Source organism: Capra hircus, chromosome 19 (genome assembly GCF_001704415.2).
Source record: "Capra hircus breed San Clemente chromosome 19, ASM170441v1, whole genome shotgun sequence".
Taxonomy (NCBI): domain Eukaryota; kingdom Metazoa; phylum Chordata; class Mammalia; order Artiodactyla; family Bovidae; genus Capra; species Capra hircus.
In genome coordinates this window covers 22,442,622-22,463,479 of record NC_030826.1, presented here as the reverse complement: position 1 = coordinate 22,463,479, position 20,858 = coordinate 22,442,622, and the positions used below count along the sequence as shown (strand labels likewise).

Genomic DNA, 20,858 nt, shown 5'->3' with positions numbered 1-20,858 from the left:
GCCTCTTTGGACTAACCCTTGATGGATATTACACCCATCATTTCCTTTTTTTAAAACGAATAACAGGGCAGTTATTTCAATAAGCCGTTTAGTTATCATCTTGATCTGTTGCTTTCTTCCAAGTAACTTCCGTTGGATTCAGGGAGGTTACTGAGATCGTCTCTTGGGTTGTTTCTTTTTCTTTCTCTCCTTCCTTTTTAAACAGTTTTCCCCTTATTGATTTTACTGGAGTGTAGCTGGTTTACAGTGCTGTGTTAGTTTCAGGTATATGTACAGCATAATGATTCTGTTGTACATCTACAGATACTGTTTCTTGTTCTGATTCTTTTCCCGCGTGTTATTACAGAATATTGAGTAACATTCCCTGTGCTATACACCTGGTCCTTGTCGGTTATTCTTGGGTTGTTTCCATAGGAGGTGGATCTTATCCCTTATATTTCAACTTGTCCTCATTTCAGTCTCAGAGGTAACCTTAGTTTCAGTTTTGGAGTCAGGGAGCTTGACTATTAGCCCCGTGTGCCGTCAGAGGGGGCAGTGGTGGCATCTGTCCGAAATTGCACCAACTCCTAAATTCAGAGAGTACAGAATGATCTGAGCTGCGGTCAGGAGGAGAGCAAGTCCGTTCCCCAGTGACATTAGAGCTGCCGTCATTTTCTCTGATAAATAATTGAATGGTGCTTTCCGAGGGGGTCTCATTACAATGAGCAGGAGTGTGGCAGGTGAGAGGTTTGGTTACCGTGACAGGAAGGATGCAGAGGGCAGATAGACAGTGCCTGGCCTACAGGGCCCTGCCCTGTACCCCTGGAAGCAGGGGGCGGGCGGGAGGAGGGGGACAGCAGGGAATGGTCTGACAGCAGAGCCGTGGATCTCAGTGCTTTAGCTCATCAGGGCTGCTCCTTGTCCTTGCCCAGCCGGGAATGGTCCCGAGGAGCCAATAGTGGCATCTCTTTAGTGAAATCCCATATTTAGCCTTCGGGGACTTGTGTATGAGTAAAACTCGGAGGTTGGTGCATTTGAGGTCCCAAATGCACTTGCTGGGATTTGGAGGGTGACCGTGGCATAAGCCCCAGGGAGTGGAAAAGTTTTTGCTTCCATGGTCCCAGGGTGAGGGGTGGATATTTTATTCATCTTCATTAATCTTTTTCTCTCTTCTTTCCATGTCTTTGCTGTGGAGCAGTTATCACAGTAAGTATTTTCAGGGGCATTGGGACTGTAGATGATTTATAAGGAAAGGAGAAAGAAAAATGGAGCTGCCCTGGGGCCTCCTGGATATTCCTGTCTTTGTCCTGGGTGACGTTTGGGGCTTTTGAGGCTTCATCCTTTCGGTCCTGATGAGGAGCTTGTTAACTGGCACCGTCCCCTCCTGCTTGAAGCTGCTTTGGCAGGTGGCTTTGTAGGTGCTGCAGTAGTCAGGACCGTGGAGTCCCAGCCCCAGGTCTCCCACGTACAGAGTGACGCATGGCTCTCCCCTGCTTGCCCCGGGCCTGGCCTCAAGGCTTTACAGGAAACTCCAGTGCCGCTGACCCGATCAGGGCGTTCCCATTTGGGCATCTGTTGACCCAGTGAGCACTGGCGCTAGGCAGAACTGTAGCATCAGCCTGGTTTCTTCTCCTTGCCCAGCCCCTCTGTCAGTGCCCCCTCCTGTCCTCCCTGTAGCATCCTCGTCTAGGGAAACACAGGAAGTGTCGGGGAGCCCGATTCCCACTGAGGAGGTAGGGGGTTAACATGTTCTTCCTTTAAGTAGTTCCAGGTTTTAAAAAGCACTAAGGGAAGAAGATGGTGATTAGGTATGAAGGCTTAAACGGCTGAGAACTTCAGGGCTCAGCAGAAGGCTGGCTGGTGGCGGAGGGAGGGGGGCAGCACGCTTGGACAGCCAGGAAGTCTTCCCGTGCTCTCCCCACGCTGCCAGCCAGCCTGCACACCCTGCGCATGAGCTGCATGGCAGAGATACGTGGGTTAAGCACATGCACTTTGAAGTCAGACAGAACTGAGTTTGAGGCCCAGGTCTGTGGTTATCTCTGTGGCCTTGGGAAGTCCGCTCGGAACCTCACTTTGCTCGGATGTGAGGTGAGGGTCCTCACAGGCTGGGGTGAGGACTGAGTGAGGTGCCGTGCGCCTGGCGTACTGCGGGCTCCTGGTACAGTGAGCTGTCAGGACAAGGCAGAGGCTGGGGTCCCTGCCTGCCCTGAGCGGGTGGCGAGGGGTGGCTGCTCTGCAGCTGTGAGCCAAGTGGCTGCAGGTGTCCTCTCCACCTCCCACAGAACGAGTACATGAAAGAAGACTTTCTGATTAAAATTGAAACCTGGCACAAGCCCGATCTTGGGACCCTGGAGAACGTAAGTAGCACTTCCCAAGCCCCCCGAGGGCTCCAGGCCTCAGGACAGGGTGCTGAGACTCTATCCCTGCCAAAGGGTCTTCACCGTGGTCTCCTTTTTCTTGGCCAGGAAGCTCGCAGCCTGTGCCTAGATCTGTCCTACCAGCATGGGATTGCTCTGTCTCTACTCTGAGAAATATGATCTCCAAGATGCTTTCAAGGACCTTCTGCTAGTGCTGGGATTGGTCTAAAATGCAACTCCTGGTACAGAAGAGCTGTAGTTTTATAACATCAAAATAAGCGAATCCCCTGACCACCAAGTGGTTAGGACTCGGCACTTTCACTGCCTGGGCCTGAGTTCAATCCTTGGTCAGGGAACTAAGATCCCACAAGCCACGTTGTGCAGTGCCCCCCCACATCCCTGATAAAAAGCCTATCAAAATTACAGCCTCTGTAGAGCACAATTTGCCAGTAACTCCTCAGATTTAAAATATACCTGTCCCTTACTCCAGCAATTCCACACCTAGGAATTTATACTATAGTTATGTTTTCATATATGTGAAATAACAATATACAGGGAGATTCATCGCTGCATTCTTGGTGTTTAGTCACTACATCATGTCCAACTCTTTTGTGACTCCACAGACTGTAGCCTGCCAGGCTCCTCTGTTCGTGGGATATCCCAGGCAAGAATATTGGAGTGGGTTGCCATTTCGTCCTCCAGGGACTCTTCCCAGCCCAGGGATCAAACCGAAATCTCCTGCATTGTCAGGGGGATTCTTTACAACTGAGCCATTCTTGGTGTAGCCAAGGGTTAAAAACAACATAAGAGCCCACCAGTGGGATCCTGTTAAACATTGTGCAACCATGTAGCCGTTTATTATGCAGCCGTTAAAAAGAGCCCATAGGGAACAGTCTTCAAGAGATATTGTTCAGTGGGGGAAAAAAAGGATGTAAAATATGTGCTACCTTCTGTATTAAAAGAAAATCTCTACAGTGGTGGTGCCTGGGAGCTGACTGAGAGACATGCAAGAGAAAGAGTTACTTTTTATCATATCCTTTTGTACCCTTTGAACTTGTATCAGAATTTGGTATCTCATGCCACCTCTTTGAGTTAGTTAATTTTTATCTTTTTTTAAGATATTTTACTTTCTTTTTAATGTGGACCATTTTTGAAGTCTTCCTTGAATTTGTTACAGTATTGCTTCTGTTGTTTTTTATGTTCTGGTTTTTTGGCCATAAGGTATGAGGGATACTAGCTCCCTGGATTGCAAGGCAAAGTCTTAACCACTGGCCCACAGGGAAGTTCCAAGTTAGTTATTAATAATTTTTAAGAGCATCAAAATAAGCAGTATATGGCTAAGCAGGCAGCATCCTCACAAGAGGAATATGCAGTCTTTATAAAAGGGGAACATAGGGAAATAAAGAAGGTGCTAGGGGAGCCTGGAGAGTGTCTTGGGCTGCTGCAGTCATATTTAGCTTGAAAAATCAGAGCATTAGTTCTCAAATGTATGTCCACTTAAAATTCGTTCACCCTCCCACTCCTTTGGATAGTTTTGTATGTACTGGTAGGAATCTCATGACTATGGCTATGGGAACAGCTGCTGTTAGATGTCCATTCTGGGTAAAGGCTGTGGTAGCTATTAAACTGTGCATAATGAGTGGTCACCCTTGTTCCTGCAGGTTCATAAATTGGAGCCTGAGGCGTGGAAACATGTGGAAGTCGTGTACATAGACATTGCAGATCGAAGCCAAGTGCTTAGCAAGGTAGGGACTATTCAGCTGTATGGGTGGCCTCTGAGATGCAGAAGTCACTTATGTCAGAGAAACCAAGGAATCGTACCAGCTTGAGTCAAAGGGAAGTTCTCTCTTGAGAATTTTATTTTCTAAATGAGTGTTAAGAATCACCTTATCTTGACTTGGGGATACCACCAGGCAAATAGTGGCCCAGATACACAGTCTTGTGCTTCTTGGCCTAATATCCCCACTCCTATCCTCAAAAGATGAGTGGATTTAAAAACAAAAAAACAAAAACTTTTCATTGAAGTATAACATATATAGCAACGTGAATAGATCCTAAGTGCATCTGTATACCTCACACTGAACATCCCCAGATGTTTCTCAGACAGAAACACTAGCCCAGAGTATGGCCCTTTGAGTATTTTGTCGATTCTGGTTGTTTCATGCGAGTGGAGAGAAGCAGAGGTAGGGAAGGTTTAATAAATAATCTCCTTCACTTTGGAAGATGCTTTACCACTGTATGTGTATGCATGTGATTGGATATCTTTGTTATTTTTGATAAGTAGATACTATAAGGAGTTTGGTTTTTCCCTTGCCCACATTAGTTAATGCAGAGAAACAGCCCAAGAGTAAACTTGTATTACTGTTAATTAACACACAGCATTGACTGCAATTTAAATCAGTGAAGGGAGATAGACAGTAGTACACAAGAGGATAAAGTCAATACATTAAACATTTCCAATAATGATTTTATTAAAACAAGGCAGTTTAAAAACAAAAACAGAACAAGCCAGAGAGAGGTGGGACTGGAAGATTTCAGAAACAACTGGCTGGTTGCTCTCAGCTCCAGCTGCTGTTTTAGAATTACCTGTTTTTTGAAATTACCCTGCGTTGCTCAAGGGTCAACTGTGTTTTGAAAACACCTTCCCTGGTGCTCTGGATGTTCACTCCAGGTTTCAAATCCCCATCTTAAACAGTGAAAATCCAGGCCTGCTCACACAGTCTGGTAAAACTGAAAACAAGCCCTGGCAGACAAAATCACAGAGAGCTCTCCTCAGAGGCAAATGTAAACAGTTCTATATCTTGTTTATAGACTTTCCCATGTTTTCTTTGTGCCAGAAGCATCAAGAATGGTATGAACTGTACTGTGGTGGAAAATCTGATCTCTTTCTCTCTTCTCGACCCACCCCCTCCCCCAACTTCTTAACAGGATTACAAGGCAGAAGAGGACCCAGCAAAATTTAAATCTATCAAAACAGGCCGAGGACCCTTGGGCCCCAATTGGAAGGTGCAGTTCACACTCTTACCACCAGGGGGTGCTAGGGCCAGTGTGGTTGGGCCTCCCTCCTGGAGGTGGGGAACTGGGAGAGGGCGGGGGGCGCAAGGGAGAGCCAGAGGTCAGCTGTCTTAGTTACCTGTCTGCCTGTGGGTGTGTTTCTAATACAGCAAGAACTTGTAAATCAGAAAGACTGCCCATACATGTGTGCATACAAACTGGTTACTGTCAAGTTCAAGTGGTGGGGCCTGCAGAACAAAGTGGAAAACTTTATACATAAGGTAAGTGGCCAGGGTGGGAGGCCTTCCAGTGTGTTGGTGGGGGGTGTTTTGCCCAAGAGAAGATCATACAACCCATGTGGCTTGTATCCTAGGTTGGCCAGCATCAGGATGTTTAGGTCTGATTTCCCAGACCCCCACTTCCCCTTGCACCAGACTCTTAAAGATTAACGCTGTTCATCCAGGGGAACCACATGCAAAAGAAGGAAATAGGAGGGGGCTTGTTATGATTAAATGGCAAATAAAACTCAGGATCTTTGCTTGACATCAAAAGGCAAAAAGTACTATGGACCAAATTCTCCAGTACCCTGAATTACTGAACTAGACAAATCTAAGGCTTTTTTTTTTCCCCCTTTTTTTTTTAGCAAGAGAGTATCAGACAAAAGTAATAACATGTGTAAATGGGAGACCCAGGAAAACTGAGTAACTTGCCCCAGTGGCACCTAAGAAGTTTCTATATCCTTCTCTCTGCTGTGTGAGAGTCTGGTAAAATTGAGCAACATTTCATAGCTGCTGGCCAGTTTTATTTACTTATTTTTGGCCATGCCACGCAGCACGCGTGATCTTAGTTCCCTGACCAGGGATCGAACCCAAGCCCTTGGCAGTTGAAGCACAGAGTCCTAACCACTGGACTGCCAGGGAATCCTCCTGCTGCTGGTCAGTTTTAACCTGATCTTCAGGCTCCGGAGACAAGGAGGAAACTTGGCACAGTCATTTGGGGATCTTGGCTCATGGATTGCCTGTCTTGGCCTGACAAGGCGCTTGCCTTGTCTTGGGGCAAGCTAGGCACCACCCTCTCCCCGGGGGCTTGACTTGAGGCCATACCCATCAGAAATGTGGAGGCAAGGGTCACTGATCTGAGGGATTGGAGGACCGATCCAGATCAGCCAGTGGAGTACCTACAACTCCTCCCCCAACATTCCCAGTACAGTGTGGGTGCTGGCATGGAGGGTGTGGGCAAGAGGGCTGCCACAGCGGCCCACACCTTCTGGTTCTAACTTGGGTCCCTCCTTTTTATAGCAAGAGAGGCGTCTGTTTACAAACTTCCACCGGCAGCTGTTCTGTTGGCTGGACAAGTGGGTCGACCTGACGATGGATGACATTCGAAGGATGGAAGACGAGACGAAGAGACAGCTGGATGAGGTACGTGGGAGGCCCGAGGAGACTCCGGGGCTGTCCGCTAGGAGACTGTCGTGCTGGGCAGCTCACTGAGGGCACCGTCCTGTGGTTCTAGGAGCATGTCAGCGTCCACTGTGGGTAAGGTCTAATGCCAGGCGATATGGGAACTACAAGGAAGAAAGCAGCCTGTGCTCTTGAACTTGCAGTCTAGTCGAGGTCTTGGCATATCCAGAGAGACAGATATGGCGGGCTGTGCTGAGCGCCAAGTGAGTAACACAGTTGCCGCAACGGCCCTCCAGAGCCGCGTGGGGGAGCCGTGCTGGGCTGCAGAGGCGGAGGTGGCCCCGGGAGGCGGAGGCAGGCTGGGCTGGTCACGAATAGCACGCACGGAGCCCACAGAGGACAGCGGTGGAATGCACACCACAACCCCTTTTTAACGGTGTTGGAGCTATTTTAGAGTTTGGAGCCTTTGCCCCCACCTTTTTTTTTTTTTTCTGGCTTGGCATGGTTCCCAGAAGGAGAGCTACCTGCTGCTCCATGGGAGCCTGAAGACCTAGCACCCCTCTTGCTCCTTTGAGGAATTTGGGGCTGCTTGCCTGCAAGACTCCCTTTGAGGAGACTGTTAGTAAATAGCACTCAGGCACCCACCAGTGTGAGGCATCATTCGGAGGGCTTCTCCAGGTCTCGGCCCATCTCCTGTGGTTCTCACAACCCCTGTGAGGGGGTGCCGCTGTTACCCACACTCAGGTGAGGAGGTAGAGGCACTGAGAGTTCAAGGCCGGGCCCAGGGTGACACAGTCAAGGGAGGAGGAGCCGTAGCACTCAGTTACTCGGCCGCTTCTCCTCCCTCTAAATGCCATTGGGGTCTCCCTCCTGCCTCTCGGGGCTAAAAATAAGGCAGGAAGCTCTGTTTCATAGGAACTGCCATCCATCTCTCCCTCCTTGCCCTGGGAGGGTTGGCACGGAGCCTGGTGTCTGGCAGACAGACCTTTGCACAGCCGTGCCTGGCTCTCCAGCGGGCCCTCAGGTGAGACGCAGACCCAGGTCCAAGCTACCCCCATTACACTGGTGCTCCCACTCACTGTGCTGGTCTTGATGGAAAGTGGGCCCACGAGCTCTTCCTTAGAGGGGGAGCCCCGTGGGGAATGGATTTTACCCTCCAGGATGACACTTCCGGGCTGACTCACTGGTTGCAGCGGTTTGCTGAGTGAGTTCCTGTTGAAGGCAGATGTTTAAGTTATTCATTCAGCTGCAGTTCCAGGGAAGTGGCAGGATTTTGGACACAAGTCCTGCTTCTGCTAAAGATCTTCAGGAAGCGGTAGGTTTTAATGTCCAGAGCTCTGGCGATTCTAACAGTGCAAGAGAGAAGCCTTGAATCTTGTGGTCACCTGAGTCCTGACCGAAAAAAAAAGAAACAGGTTACCAAATGGAGGAGCAGGGACAGAGCCGCTGAGGTTTTAGTCTGAGTGCCAGTTGCCTATTGCTGCCAAGCCGGCCAGCATACCCCAGGGTCATGGAGACGTTGGCCAACAGCCAATGTTTAAAAACTCTTGGGGTATAAAGAGTATAAAACTCTTGGGGTCGGATTTGAATTCCTGGTGCTGGGCAGGCTGTCCAGGGGAATCTGCTGAGCTGCCTCCCTTAGGTCCACAGCTCACAGGCACTCGTCCTCACAGAGTTCTTTTTCAGTCCCCAGCCCTCGTCTTTGTTTCTCCATTCTGTGGATAATTGTGCCAAAAGTTTGGATGATCTGTATTGTCCAAGATAACTGCAGATGCAGAAATCCCGCCTTGGAACTGGAATTTTTTTAATAGTTGGTGGTGGAAAAGAAAGCAAAACCGCTGGGGGAGACGTGTTCTGACCCTGTTCGCAACTGCATGGGACCTTTGTGCTGACTGTACTTCTGGCTCACATGTCGCTTTCCTTTCTTATTTTTCTTCTTTCTAAAAATATTTTTATCAAAGTTTTACTTTCAGAGTTTTTTTTTCCTCTTTCCATTTTTAAAAAAAGCCACTTTACTGAGGTCTGACTGACATACAGAGGGCTGCACCTGTTTAATGTGCCCATCTCAAGGAGTTTGCAGATAAACAGACATTTGTGAAACGGTCGCCGCAGTCAGTACCATCACCCCACAAGCATTTTTATTGGTTTGACACTCAGGTAGTATCCCACACTTAGGAGGAAGACACTGGCTTCTTCTGCCCCATCCCCAAGGTTGCGCCTCTGGAAGTAGCCCCTTGCAATCCTTTTATTTTTGAACTTCCTGTGTTGGGGTATACATACATTAGCTCAGTCATGTCCAACTCTGCGACTGCATAGACTGTATCCTGCCAGCCTCTTCTGTCTATGGAATTTTCCAGGCAGAAATACTGGAGTGAGTTGCCATTTCCTTCTCTAGTATTGGGGTACAGCCAGTTAATACATACTGTGATCCCTTCAGGTGAACAGTGAAGGGACTCAGCCATACATATACATATATACATATGAACCCTGTCATCTCTGATTTTCATTTCTTCCGTGGATAATTTTCTGGTTTTCTTAGGAGGTTAGTAAACACGTCCCTTGTTGTTAGCTTAGTTTTGTGTCTGTATCATTAAGTTGTGTCTTTGAGTCTCACCGGGGTGGGTGGTTGGGCTGGTTGGGCTGGTTGCCACAATGTCAGTAGTTGAGGTTGGTTCATTCTCATTCATTTTGCTCCCACTTGGTAGACACTTTAATCTGAAGATCTCTTCAGTTCTGGAAAATGTTTCTGTGTCCCCTGTTTCATCATTTTCTCCCCTCTGTCCTCTTTGTTCTCTTTCTGGAATTTTTTGTTGTTGTTGTTAGAAGTTGAGCATCATGAATCAACCTTCTAATTTTCTTATGTTTTGTCTCCTTATTTGTGTGCTTTCTAGGAGAGGTTTTCTGAAGTCAACTTTGTCTCCTCTGTTGAATTGAAGACATTCTTAAGCACTGCTTGTTCTGGTCTTGGCATCACTTTCCTTTTCTGAAGTATGGGGTTTGGTTCTTGCATTTGGTTTTGAGGTCTCTCTTCCCCCTGAACATCGTTTCCACTGAGCTCCTCTTCCCGTTGGACTTTGTGTTTCCTCTTAGGGGCTTCCCTCTGATGACTGGGGGTCCTGGGCTATCCATTCACAGTGAAGAGTGAAGCTCCAAAAAGTGGATGCAGCCCTCTGCATCAGTTGTTATTGCTGTTCAGTCGCTCCATTGTGTGCAGCTCTTTGCGACCCCAAGGACTTCAGCATGCCAGGCCTCCCTGTCCCTCACCATCTCTCGGAGTTCACCCACGTTCTGAATCAGTGGCTGGGCTTACTGAAGGGTAGTCAGATGGTTCCACTGGGGCTTCCCACTTCCGGCTCCTGAGTCTGTTTTTCTTGGGCTACTCATTTTGCTTCAAGAGGACACGCCAGCCTTTTTTTTCATGGGGCTGGTCAAGGCCAGCCTTCTGGGAGCTGATCTAGGGAAAGGTCCTGGGGGCAGACTGAGAACCAGGGGAGGGAACATCAGGGCACGCCAGAGCCAAACTCTTCTTTATTTCCACTTGCAAAAATGTCCCCCATTTCTCACCCAGCTGCACCCCCTCCATGTAGAGGCACCTGGTGCTGCCGGTTCCCAAGCTTCTGGAGAACCTGCGGCAGTAGTGGGTCCGCTCCCTGTGGGCTGCCCTCCTCACCTGCAGCTCCTGCTGCTCTGCAGTCACCGCTCCTCCGTCCTCCTTTCGTCTTCCAGAATGCTGTTTCCACCTCTTACCTGCTGTTGTCTCCTCTGTTCTTGTTGTCTTTGTAGTTTTCCATCTTTCCATCTTTTTTTCTTTCTTTTATTTAAATTCCTTTACTGTCATCGTGCTACTCTTTGAGGGAGAAATAGCAGTAAATGCTTGTACTGCATCCAGCCTGCCATGATTAACTGCAAGTTTGTGATAGAAATTATGACTGTTATTCTTTAAACCAAGGCATAGCAGTCTGGTGTGGGTGGGTTGTTTTGTGAGTTACAAGAGGTCACTATAAGGCCACAGTCACCCCTGCCATAACTCTTGTCCTCTGGGAGGTGAACCCGCCATTCTTGGATGAGGCTCAAGGATTTGAGAAGCAAGGGATCAAGAGATTAGTCCTTTGCCCTAAAAACAAAAATGTCAGGAAATGAGTGCCTGTGGGGGAGCAGTGGCTGTCCGTCCCCCTCCTTCCTCTCCTGCTCTTAAGAAACTCATAATCTCAAAAGTGGAAGAAAGTACCTTAAAGGTCATTTAGTCTAATTATGTGGCCAGTGCTTGAGTCTTCTCTGCCCTTTCCCATTAGCTTGTGCTTGAGCACCTCCTGTAATGGGGAACCCCCTGTCTTATGAACATGGCAGTCATAAACATATCTATCTGTCCATATTTTTTAATTGAAGTATATAGTTGATTTGCAATAAGTTGCTTTTTTGTGGCTTACGGGATCTTAGTTCCCTGTCCAGGGATTGAACCCAGGGCCGTGGCAATGAGAGTACCAAGTCCTAACCACTGGACTGCCAGGGAATTCCCACACAGTAACATACTTTATTATTAATAGAAGCTGACATTTATGAGGTCTTCCCACGTGCCTGTCACGTGTGGTAAGCCGACATCTGACACACACTGTCACGACATCCTCTCGACTATCTGTGCCACGGGTGTTCTTTGCAGAGAAGTTAAGGATACCTTCTAGTTCAGAGAACAGGTACCTCCTGGGCCTTGGTCATTAACTCGAGATAATGAGATGGGGAGAAGAGGATTCATCTTAAAAATTGTAAAAAAAACAAAAAACAAAAAACAAAAAACTTCATTTCCCTGTTTACAGGACTCTCTAGAACATTTGCTGAAGAACAGCAAAGAACACGTGATTGAAGATCCCGCAGCATTTTTGTCGTCTTCCCCTGTGGGTCTTCCTCTCTAACTCTTTTGGCTCCTCTGATCCCTCTGTTGTCCATTCTTTCTGGACTCTGTACTTTGGGATGGAGCTCAGAGGCTTCGTGGCACTCTTTGCTCTGTGGGCTCACCTGGCAGGCTTGTCTCTGAGCATCTCTGTAGACAATCTCCCTTTCCATTTGCTTGAGTCTGAATGTGCCTGTCTCTTTCTCATCCCTTTAGTATGGATGAAGAGGGCCCTTGCTCCATCCTCTGGCTTTTTGACTGATGAGTCACCATTACTTCTAGATTTTTAGTCTTAAACACTGGAGCAGTTACCTTTCAATTACCTAAACATCCCTGTGCAGTGAAGTGCACGATAATACATCCCAGAGTTCCCCATTTGGGATTGTGATAGACAAGGGTCTTCAGATTAAAACACTCAGTGCCTCGTTCACGTGCTGGGCTGTGGAAGATTGTATCTGAGATTCCCGTAGTGCCTGCAGAGGGCAGAGCTAGTTCTTCTGAGGCCGAGGGATCCCTGTCTTGAGGCTGATGCGGTCCTTGGAGTCTTAATTCCCTCCGCCCTGCCCAGCAGCGATTGACCCCAGAGCAGACCACCTGGAACATTGACCAGCATCTTGAAATAGGGGAGCAGCTTTATTTTTTTTAATAAATATTTAAATTTTTTGATATTAAGATAATATATAAGCATTAAACAGTTTTCAGGAAACTAAAAAAATAGAAAAAAATCACTTGTACTCTATTTAAAAACAACCACTGTAAACATTTTAAGAATTCTTACACACTTTTACTTAGGTCTGATGGTACTGTACGAGCCTGGGTGGTCCTCTCACCTTTCTCTAAACATTATAACAGCATTCAAACCAGGAAAAAAGTTCCTTCACATACACGTTTCTCACAGTAGCTACGTCTCTCTCTGTACTCGCTTGCCCGTGCTGGATTTTCCCTCATGTTGTTTGCAGGTTTTCATTGTTTATAAATAATGCCATGATGAGAAATTTCTATGCACTCCATTGTTTGGATAATTAGGATTATTTACTTAGAATAAATTCCTACAAGTAGAATTAGAGGATTTAAAATTCTTGTTACTTATTGCCAGATTTCTTCCCCAAAAGGCCGAACCTGTTTATAGAGGAGGTTTCTAAAGAAGTTCTAAGAACACTTCCACATTTGCCTTGTATTTGTGTGCTTTCAGAACAGGTTTGTGGTTACTGTTCAGTGTCATAAGTGATTTTTTTTTACTGGCTTAAGTCTTCACTTAATTTCTGTTGGAGTATAATTGCTTCACAGTGTTGTGTTCGTTTCTGCTGTAAGCAGAGTGAATCGGCTATCTGTACATATATCCCCTCCTTTTTAGATTTCCTTCTAGCTTAATTTACTGAACTTTTTATTTTGAGATGATTGTGAGATTCACATGCAGTGGTAAGAAATAATAGAGAGAGGAGATCTGTTTCTTCCAGTGACTACGTCTTGCAAAATGATAGTATGATATCACACCCAGGAAATTGACACTGATACTTTTACAAGTTCCTTTAAGTCAAAGGTGTATTTCATGCTTATAGGAAAAGCAATTTTCAAAAGATGGAAAAAAAAAAAAAAAAAGACCAAATAAATAAATAAAAATAAGTAGATGAATAAAAGTCCCTTTCTTCCGACCCCTGGCCTCTTTCCCTAGAGCAAAGCACTGCTAAAAAGAAACCCTCCAGGACTGGAGCTTCTGTTTTCACGTTCCTCAACTGTATGTACATAGATAGCCGGTAACGGCTTGATCCGAGGAACACTACAAACGTTAGATAAAATCTCTCATTTTAGGCCCCAGGAAACAGGAAATAGGCATTCGTAGAACATTTCATTATAAGAATGAAATAATGCATTTTTATTTCGGTGCACCCTCTGTGGGGGGACCTTGTCTTTGAGAGTAAAGGAAGCTATCGTGTTTCCTGATAGGAAGTTGCATTTTATTTCAAGAAATAGGAGAACAGGACCTGGCTTTGCGTTAGTAAATTCAAGTCAGGCAGTGAGCTCTCAGGGTCTATAGGTATCTGCTTGAGACCCAAAGAGCTTTGCTCCCATGATACTAAACCTTAGTCTCTTTGATTATTGAAAATGTACATGAATGGTCATTAGTGAGCAGATATGTAATGAGCCCATTTCTGTCTTCTTTCACATTAATTTATTTGGCTGACTGTGCTGGGTCTTAAGTTGTGGGCACTCCAGATCTTTAGTTGTGGCATGTGGGATATAGCTTCCTGACCAAGGATCGAACCCAGGTCCCCTGCATGGAGTCCTAGTCACTGCACCACCAGGGACATTCCCAGTTTTGGTTTGGGGGGTGGGGTGGGGGGTTTGTAATTATTTTGAAGGAGTTTCTTTCTTGTTGTTTTCTGAACGAGTTTCAAACTTAATGAAAATGACAGGAATACGAAGGAAAGGATAAGACAGCATCCACCAGAGCATCCTCTAGTCTCAGTCTGGCGCTGCCTCTGTTTTCTAGGAGTTCCATGACCTTGACATTCATGGAGGTGATAGGCTAGTCATCTTGTAGACGGTGTTTCAGTTGGGGTTAGCCCAGTGCTTCTGCATGATTAGATCCAGCGTCTGTATTTCAGACCAAAGGATCACAGACTGTCCTTCTTGTCCAGTCCTGGTGAAGTTACCTTTGTTCACCTGGGTGTGGTCATCACTCTTGGGGTGCTGCTGACCCCAGACCTCGTAGGAGGAGGGATTTTAAATCTCTCTGATCTATTATGTTCACACAAATACTTCCAATTCCAACCTCACACCACAAGGGTAACTTTCTGTCTTTTAAAAAATTTGACTCAAGAAGAATCGAGTTTGTTAAGCTCTTATAAAGTAATATATTAATTACTATGGATAACTGAAGTTATAGGAGCAATACAAATTTAAAGCTACCATTCAGGAAAGTGACTTTTGAGCAAAATCTACAGGGAAGAGGCATTCCAAGAGGGAGCTAGGAATTGTCACTGCTGTGGCTTCGGGTTCAGTCCCTGGTGAAGGAACTAAGATCTCACAAGCGGCTCAGCACAGCCAAGGAAAGAAAAAGATTTTGAGAAAACTCTAGCCTGAAAGACCGAGCTACGAGCTTAGATATAATCACAGTAATCATTATCAGTAGGGAGTGACTATCGGAACCTCTGGGGAGGACCAGGAGGATGTTTTTCTCATGTTCAGGTTCCATGTGGGCTCAATGATCTATAATAGTTGGGGGGGGGGGGTGGGCGCGGTAAACAGTGGTCATGGGTTTGAACTGTGGCGGGAAGTATATTCAAAGATGTTTCCCAGTGGAGAGCTACTACTGATGAGATAGAGTCTCTGAATAATGTGGCTGAAAGTCTAGTGAATAAAGCACAATTGAGGAGGCTATAGCTTAAACGTGCAGCTTCTTGAGTGTTACGCACACACATGGCATGTTTGCCATGCTATTCAGAACAAAGACATAACAGGGCTGATAACAGGTACAGTGTTCCAAGCACTCCTCTGTGCTAAGTACTCTCCCTGAATATCTTAACCTTCACTACAACCCCATGACATATGTAGTGTCTGTTATTATCTCTGTTTTTATTATTACAGAAATTGAGGCTTAGAGAGCAGTGAAGTAACTTGTTCAAGGTCACAATTTAGTGATGAAGCCAGAATGCGATCCAGGCAGTCTGATTCCAGCGCTTATGCTCTGAGGGGCTCAAAAGTTGTTGAATGAGTAAAGATTGAACCTGGTGCAGAAAATTCATGGACAGTGAAGACATGTCTGATGGGAAGTTATAATAGACATATTATAGACATCCTGCAATTAGAACCTGTTTTCAAGTTGGAAAGGATTTGATAGCAATCGCCCGCACGGTGTTCCCAGCAAGAAGTTGTGTCCAGTGCTGTTGAAAGGTGCTGGGGACAGGGACCACTCAGTGCTCCCAGAGAAGACCCTGTCCTGTTCTGCAGCAGCCTCGCACTTCTGCCAAGCTGAGATCTGCTGCCTGCACTCTCCATCCCTCTGCCCACTTGGCTGACTGGGCAGACTGGCTAGAGCCGCTTTTTTTTTTTTTGCCATGTCACACAGCATGTGGGGTTCTCCCCAACCAGGGATGGAACCTGCGCGCGCGCGTGCACACACACACACACACCCGCCCTGGAAACGTGCAAGTCCCAGGCGAAGCCTCTAAGCAGAGCCCGGGAAAGGGAATTGCGGTTCCCTCTGCCTGAAATGTTCCCTGCCGCCGCCCCAGTACCCACAGGATTTCCTGCCTCACTTCCTTCAGGTCTCTGACGTCACTTATCAGAGAGGCCTTCCCCAGGCATCTCATAAAACAGCACCTCCCCAGAGCCATTCTCCACCCCAGCAACCTGTAGCCCCATCTGACGTGGATTAGTTTCTCTGTCCTCCCCTTACTTTGTCCCAGAATGTAAGCTCCCTGAGAAGAAACTTGGTCTGTTTTGGTTCATGGCTGAATCTTCAGGCTGGGATCTGTGCCTTGCCAAAAAAAAGATGCTTCATAAATATTTGTTGAATGAGTGAAAGAGAGGAGCCTAAGAACTAAACCCCAACACTGAGACGCAGGGGAGAGAACTAGAAATCATGGGTGGTGGGACCAGTGACAGAGCTGTAAACTGTGTGGCATTGGCCCTGTGTACGCAGAATTCAATTCTTCCGATTTGCTTTGTGCGCAAAATACATGCTCTACTATCCGCTGGCAGGCTTGAGGAGAAGGAGGAATTTGTGCCTGTGGTGGAGTTCCAGCAGCAGCAGACACCTCCCATTTCTCCTGTTTTCTTCTGTTGCAGATGAGACAAAAGGACCCAGTGAAAGGCATGACGGCAGATGACTAAAGCCACTCCTCCCCCTCCTGCACCGTATGTACCAAGTTTCTCACTGAGCGCATCACAGACGCCAAAATCAGTCATCAGTCTGGGTCTTCGCCTCTTTGCTCATCCTGCCCTCTAGTCGTAATGATGGTTGTGGTGCTGGAGAGCTCTCGGGCTTCCACTGAAGGAGATGATGGCTTTCAAGACATTTCAGGGATCCATGCGACTGGATACAAATCCACTAGAGACAGGCAGGGTGGTGGGACGTGGGGCTGGGGAGGGGGCAGCGGATGGATGAGAATCAAAGCTTATCTGCACCTAATTACTCTTCCTCCCGTGAGGGGAGCCATTTCAAGTGGAAGCTGGTCTTCTGGTTGCTCCTTTACCCCCTGGACCAGAGCCGTTCCCTGCCCCGCCCTTGGAAAATTCGCTGGCCAGACAGCTTTTCCTAGTGGTCCTCATTGGGTCTGGTGCTTCATTTCCTTCCTCTCTTTACCCTCTGATCCCAGACTGTCCCCATCGGAAACAGCACCTTTCAGGTACTGGGAGAGTATTTCTGCCCAGGCCATAGGACCAGGTTGGGATGTCCCTGTTGCACGTGGTTACCCCTTCCCAAGATCCTTCCTTCTGTCAGCTCCCAGAGCCTCCAGACTTGCTCTTACTCCAGCAGCTCAGAGGGGCTTAGGCACAGAACGAAAGGCCTGGCTGGCCCTGCTCCCCATCTGGCTCTGAGAAAAAATAATGTTATCCAATAAAACCTGGCTGCCTAGCACAGGGGTAGGGGCGGGACTCAGCCGCTGTGCTGCAAACCTCTGCGTTTCCTGTCCCACACGCTTGAGGAGAACTTCCGGGAGATGAAAGTATAGGACAGGATGGGTGTTGGCCTCACCCCCCGCCCTCCGCTGGAGTCCTTCCTCCTTTTGTAATTCCCCGTCCATGGTTTAGTGTTTCTGTTTTCTTTCTCTTCCAGTTTTGCAAGACAGTGGTCAACAGGAAGGCCCAGCAGCTCCAGGCTCCCGAGTGACAGGCCATCTCCGGACGCAGCCTTCTGTGCCCATTCTTCAGGCAACTCTGACCCCTTACCGTAGCTAATTCTAGATGCCCTTTACTGTTGTGAACAAATAGACCGTCTGGTATTATGCAGCCCGTGTGAGCGGGAACCTGCCCCTCTGAGATGTGTGGCGTTGTAGGCGGCTGTATTTACAGCGCCTCCCTCTCCAACCATTGTGTTCTTGACCCATTTCTGTGTGCCCTCCCCACCCCCCCTTTATTTCCAAGTGACATTTTTAGTCTTTGAAAATAGCTACCTTTTGTGATGTGGTGATTTAAATGATTTACTTTGTTTTCAACCTTGGGATAAACTGAAATGTTTGGCTTCCTGGGCAGGTCTTTGCAATTTTGAGTGCTCACAGGGGGAGAGGGAGAGGGGATGAGGCAGAAATAGATTTGTTTCCCCCCCAGTTCCACAGAACATCAGTGTGGCTTTGTAACTCTGATCTCTGCTCCCAGGAACCCACTGTTAAGAGTGCTCTAGGCACCATGGAAGTACCCAAGGCCCAGCCAGTCTGTTTTGAAAATTAAACAACAGATAACCCCTGCCCCAGGCATCGCATCTCTGGTCACTCGTCTTAGAAATACCTATGGCTCCTTGGCCCTCCTGTTGCCCACTCTGTCTGAATCTCTGCAGAGCCTGTAATATGCCTGGGTCAACTCTACCTGGAGGGGACTGTCCAGTGTGGCCCTTAGAATTGAGTCTGCCCCTGTATACCTAATAGTGTGCCCAGCCCCTGCCCCCATCCCCAGGAGCTCTGTGTTCACTCTTCTTCCCTTTTGGGCTGGTGCTGCCACTCAGCAATAACTCCTTCCTCTCTGTGCTTTCTTAGATTCCTGTCCTCTGTCTGAGGCTGATCAGGACACAAGGGGTCTTGATCTTTTCATGCTGCACAAAACAAGCATGCAGAAAGCTTTTTCCCAGAACACGTTCCCCCCTCCTCTCTAGTGGCCAGAAAGGAATTTGGGGATCAAGAGCTCAGCTTGCCCTGCCCCCACCCAGAGTTCTGCCCTGGACAATTGAGAGCCAGGAGTGATCGCAGCGGCGAATTCTACCAAAGTTGGCTGGTGTGAAAGTCTAGGCCTGCGGAGGAGCAGAGGCGGCTGAGGGTTTCCTAGTTGCCTGTGACTTGGCAGCGCTGGAGTACGCCTTCCAGGTGGGAGAATCTGAGATAGCCGTGGTGTCACTTGACATCTCCCAAGCCTCGTGAAGTTTGTTGGCCAAATGTGCAGTGACTCAAGCTAATGAGAGACCAAATCTCTGTTGGGGGAGCGAGAAGCAGAATGGGATGATCTGTCCTTAGGTTTCTGTCAGTTTGTTTTGCCTTACTGATTTCTAAGTGCAATAAGGGAGTGTCACGCCTGGGACTTCCTGATGGCTGCTTCCCTGTGGCCCCCTGGGGCAAGGGGTTGGGGGGACAGGTTCAGCGTGGTTAGCTCCTGCCTTCACTGAGTCCCCTCTGGGACCACGAGATACCCCAACACACCTTCCTTTTAGTCTCCACACCTTGTGGGGTCTATAGTAATGGGTCTGGGGCAATTCAGTTGGTTTATTAGCAGCCCAACTGCTGGTCGTATTTGACAGGGAAAGTTGAAGTGGCATTCCTACTGGAGAAAAATGTAAATGTTTTCCTACAAGTTCTGTAATGGGTGTAATTCTATTTGTGCTTAAAGCTTTCCCTTCATTCATCAACTAAGTGAAGTCCAGATGAGCGTTAGCCTGGGAGAAACAAGCAGTGATAATGTAAACAGACTATTGTTTACGTGGTTTGAGGGTCAGCAGATGTTGGTCTCCTTCCTTCAGTTCTTTTCTGAGATTCATACATATCACTCCAACTTGGGGAGCAGCGGGGCTTGCTCTCTGTGGGCCTTTTCTCTAGCTCCACCCGCCTCCACCAGTTGCCCCAGCTCAGCATCCATGTGAGCCGAACTAGAATTTTCAGAGGTCAGCTGGATCTGGGGCTCCAGTCCACGTCAGCGTAAGGAGGGATGAGCCTGGTCTATTCTGTCCCCGTGGAGAGTGTCGCTGCTGGACAATGATACCTTTTAAGTACCTCCCTTCCCTTCTTACCCTGCCCAAACTGACTAGTACTCAGAGGGGCTTCAGTTGCAAGGCTTAGCTCCAAGGGTAGTCTTTGAGGATATGCCATGCCCCTTCAGACCAGCTGCTTCCACTGGATTTCCAGGGCCGCAGGCCCAGTTGGAAGCAGCGGTGCCTCTGGGGGGAGGAGGGGTGCTGGGCTCTGGCCTTCTCACAGAGAGGCGTAGGGGACAGGGTCAGTATTGTGGGCACGTGTATATCTTCCCCAATTCTCTTACAGTCCCTGCTGGGACTCCCTGACTTATTTTGGTTGGTTCCTAGTGCTACTTCTTTTACAAAATACACTTTGTAGACCTGATTAGATTACCTTGTTTATTTAATGTGAGTTTGTGCCTTTTTGTCTCAATCTTCCAATACAGGTATATTGGGGGAAAAAAAGCAGTCTAATAAAATCCTAGACAGAGCTGTCTGGAGTCCAGCTTATTGGTGATGTTCTCATGTCCATTTTACAACTTAGATATCCTCAAACTCTTGCTGACATCCCCCATTTTACCAGGGAAGGATTAGAAAGATCCAAGATACCTCTAGAAATTGTGGCACGTGGATTTCTGTAAACTAAGACAATCGCTCATCATTTTACTTAGAAAAACATCACATACCTGAAAGTATCTGGGTCATGTTCTACTGGTAGTATTTGCTTCTTGCATTTGTCTCCCCTACTCCACATCTCCCTTCATCCTTCCTACCAAGCAAAACATTTATTTAAGGGAATTCTTACCCTGGCTTCTGGGTCTGAACCTTACGAAGCTTGTTTGTAAAATTGTCGTGCATTTCTCTTGGGAGAGTCATGGTTCTCATCAGATCTTCAAAGCAATCCCATGCGCGGTCCTGCCCCGCACCCCAAAAAGACTTAACGCATCAGTGATTTGAAGGAAATCATCTTTGGCACAGTAAATAATCTTCATGTTTGGGCGTAGATAGAGGTAGTGACTTATTTTTCGTTCACCAACGGCTTATTTTCTGAGTCCAGAAGCCCTTAAATGTCCGAGGTGTAACAGTCTGTCCGGGTTTGGAAAGAGGAAAACACCTGAACGTTGGAAGTGGAGAATTGGAGGCGCTCAGTGGCCTAGAGGAGGGAGGTTACCTGTAGCTGGGGGGTAAGAGTGGATTACAGGCCGTACAGTGGCTGGCTGCGTCCCATCCGGATCGCCCTCTGCCCCTCCTGGCGCTGGGAACCTGTAGAAATCAGTGCCCTAGAACACAGACACCCCACTCGGCGCTTGTGAAAACAGACGCGCCGGGGAGGGCGTGGCGTCGACTTCCGCCGGAAGACAGTCCCT

At 47.6% G+C, this 20,858-nt stretch overlaps 1 protein-coding gene and 1 long non-coding RNA gene across 2 annotated transcripts in view; one reads left to right on the top strand and one right to left on the bottom strand.

The window, feature by feature from the left end:
- Positions 1 to 19,982, top strand: part of PITPNA (phosphatidylinositol transfer protein alpha) — a 35,646-nt gene extending 15,664 nt beyond the window's left edge. The window contains exons 5-12 of the mRNA XM_018064390.1: positions 1,178 to 1,185; positions 2,262 to 2,336; positions 3,998 to 4,081; positions 5,265 to 5,342; positions 5,501 to 5,611; positions 6,629 to 6,751; positions 16,407 to 16,475; positions 17,398 to 19,982. Coding sequence (XP_017919879.1) covers positions 1,178 to 1,185; positions 2,262 to 2,336; positions 3,998 to 4,081; positions 5,265 to 5,342; positions 5,501 to 5,611; positions 6,629 to 6,751; positions 16,407 to 16,451 — 524 coding nt within the window. The 3' untranslated portion in view covers positions 16,452 to 16,475; positions 17,398 to 19,982. The remainder of the gene's footprint in view (positions 1 to 1,177; positions 1,186 to 2,261; positions 2,337 to 3,997; positions 4,082 to 5,264; positions 5,343 to 5,500; positions 5,612 to 6,628; positions 6,752 to 16,406; positions 16,476 to 17,397) is intronic.
- LOC108638262 lies at positions 19,877 to 20,850 on the bottom strand. The gene is made up of 2 exons (XR_001919687.1): positions 20,663 to 20,850; positions 19,877 to 20,406 (listed from the first exon to the last, which is right to left on the bottom strand). It is a non-coding gene; the product is annotated as an uncharacterized LOC108638262 (long non-coding RNA).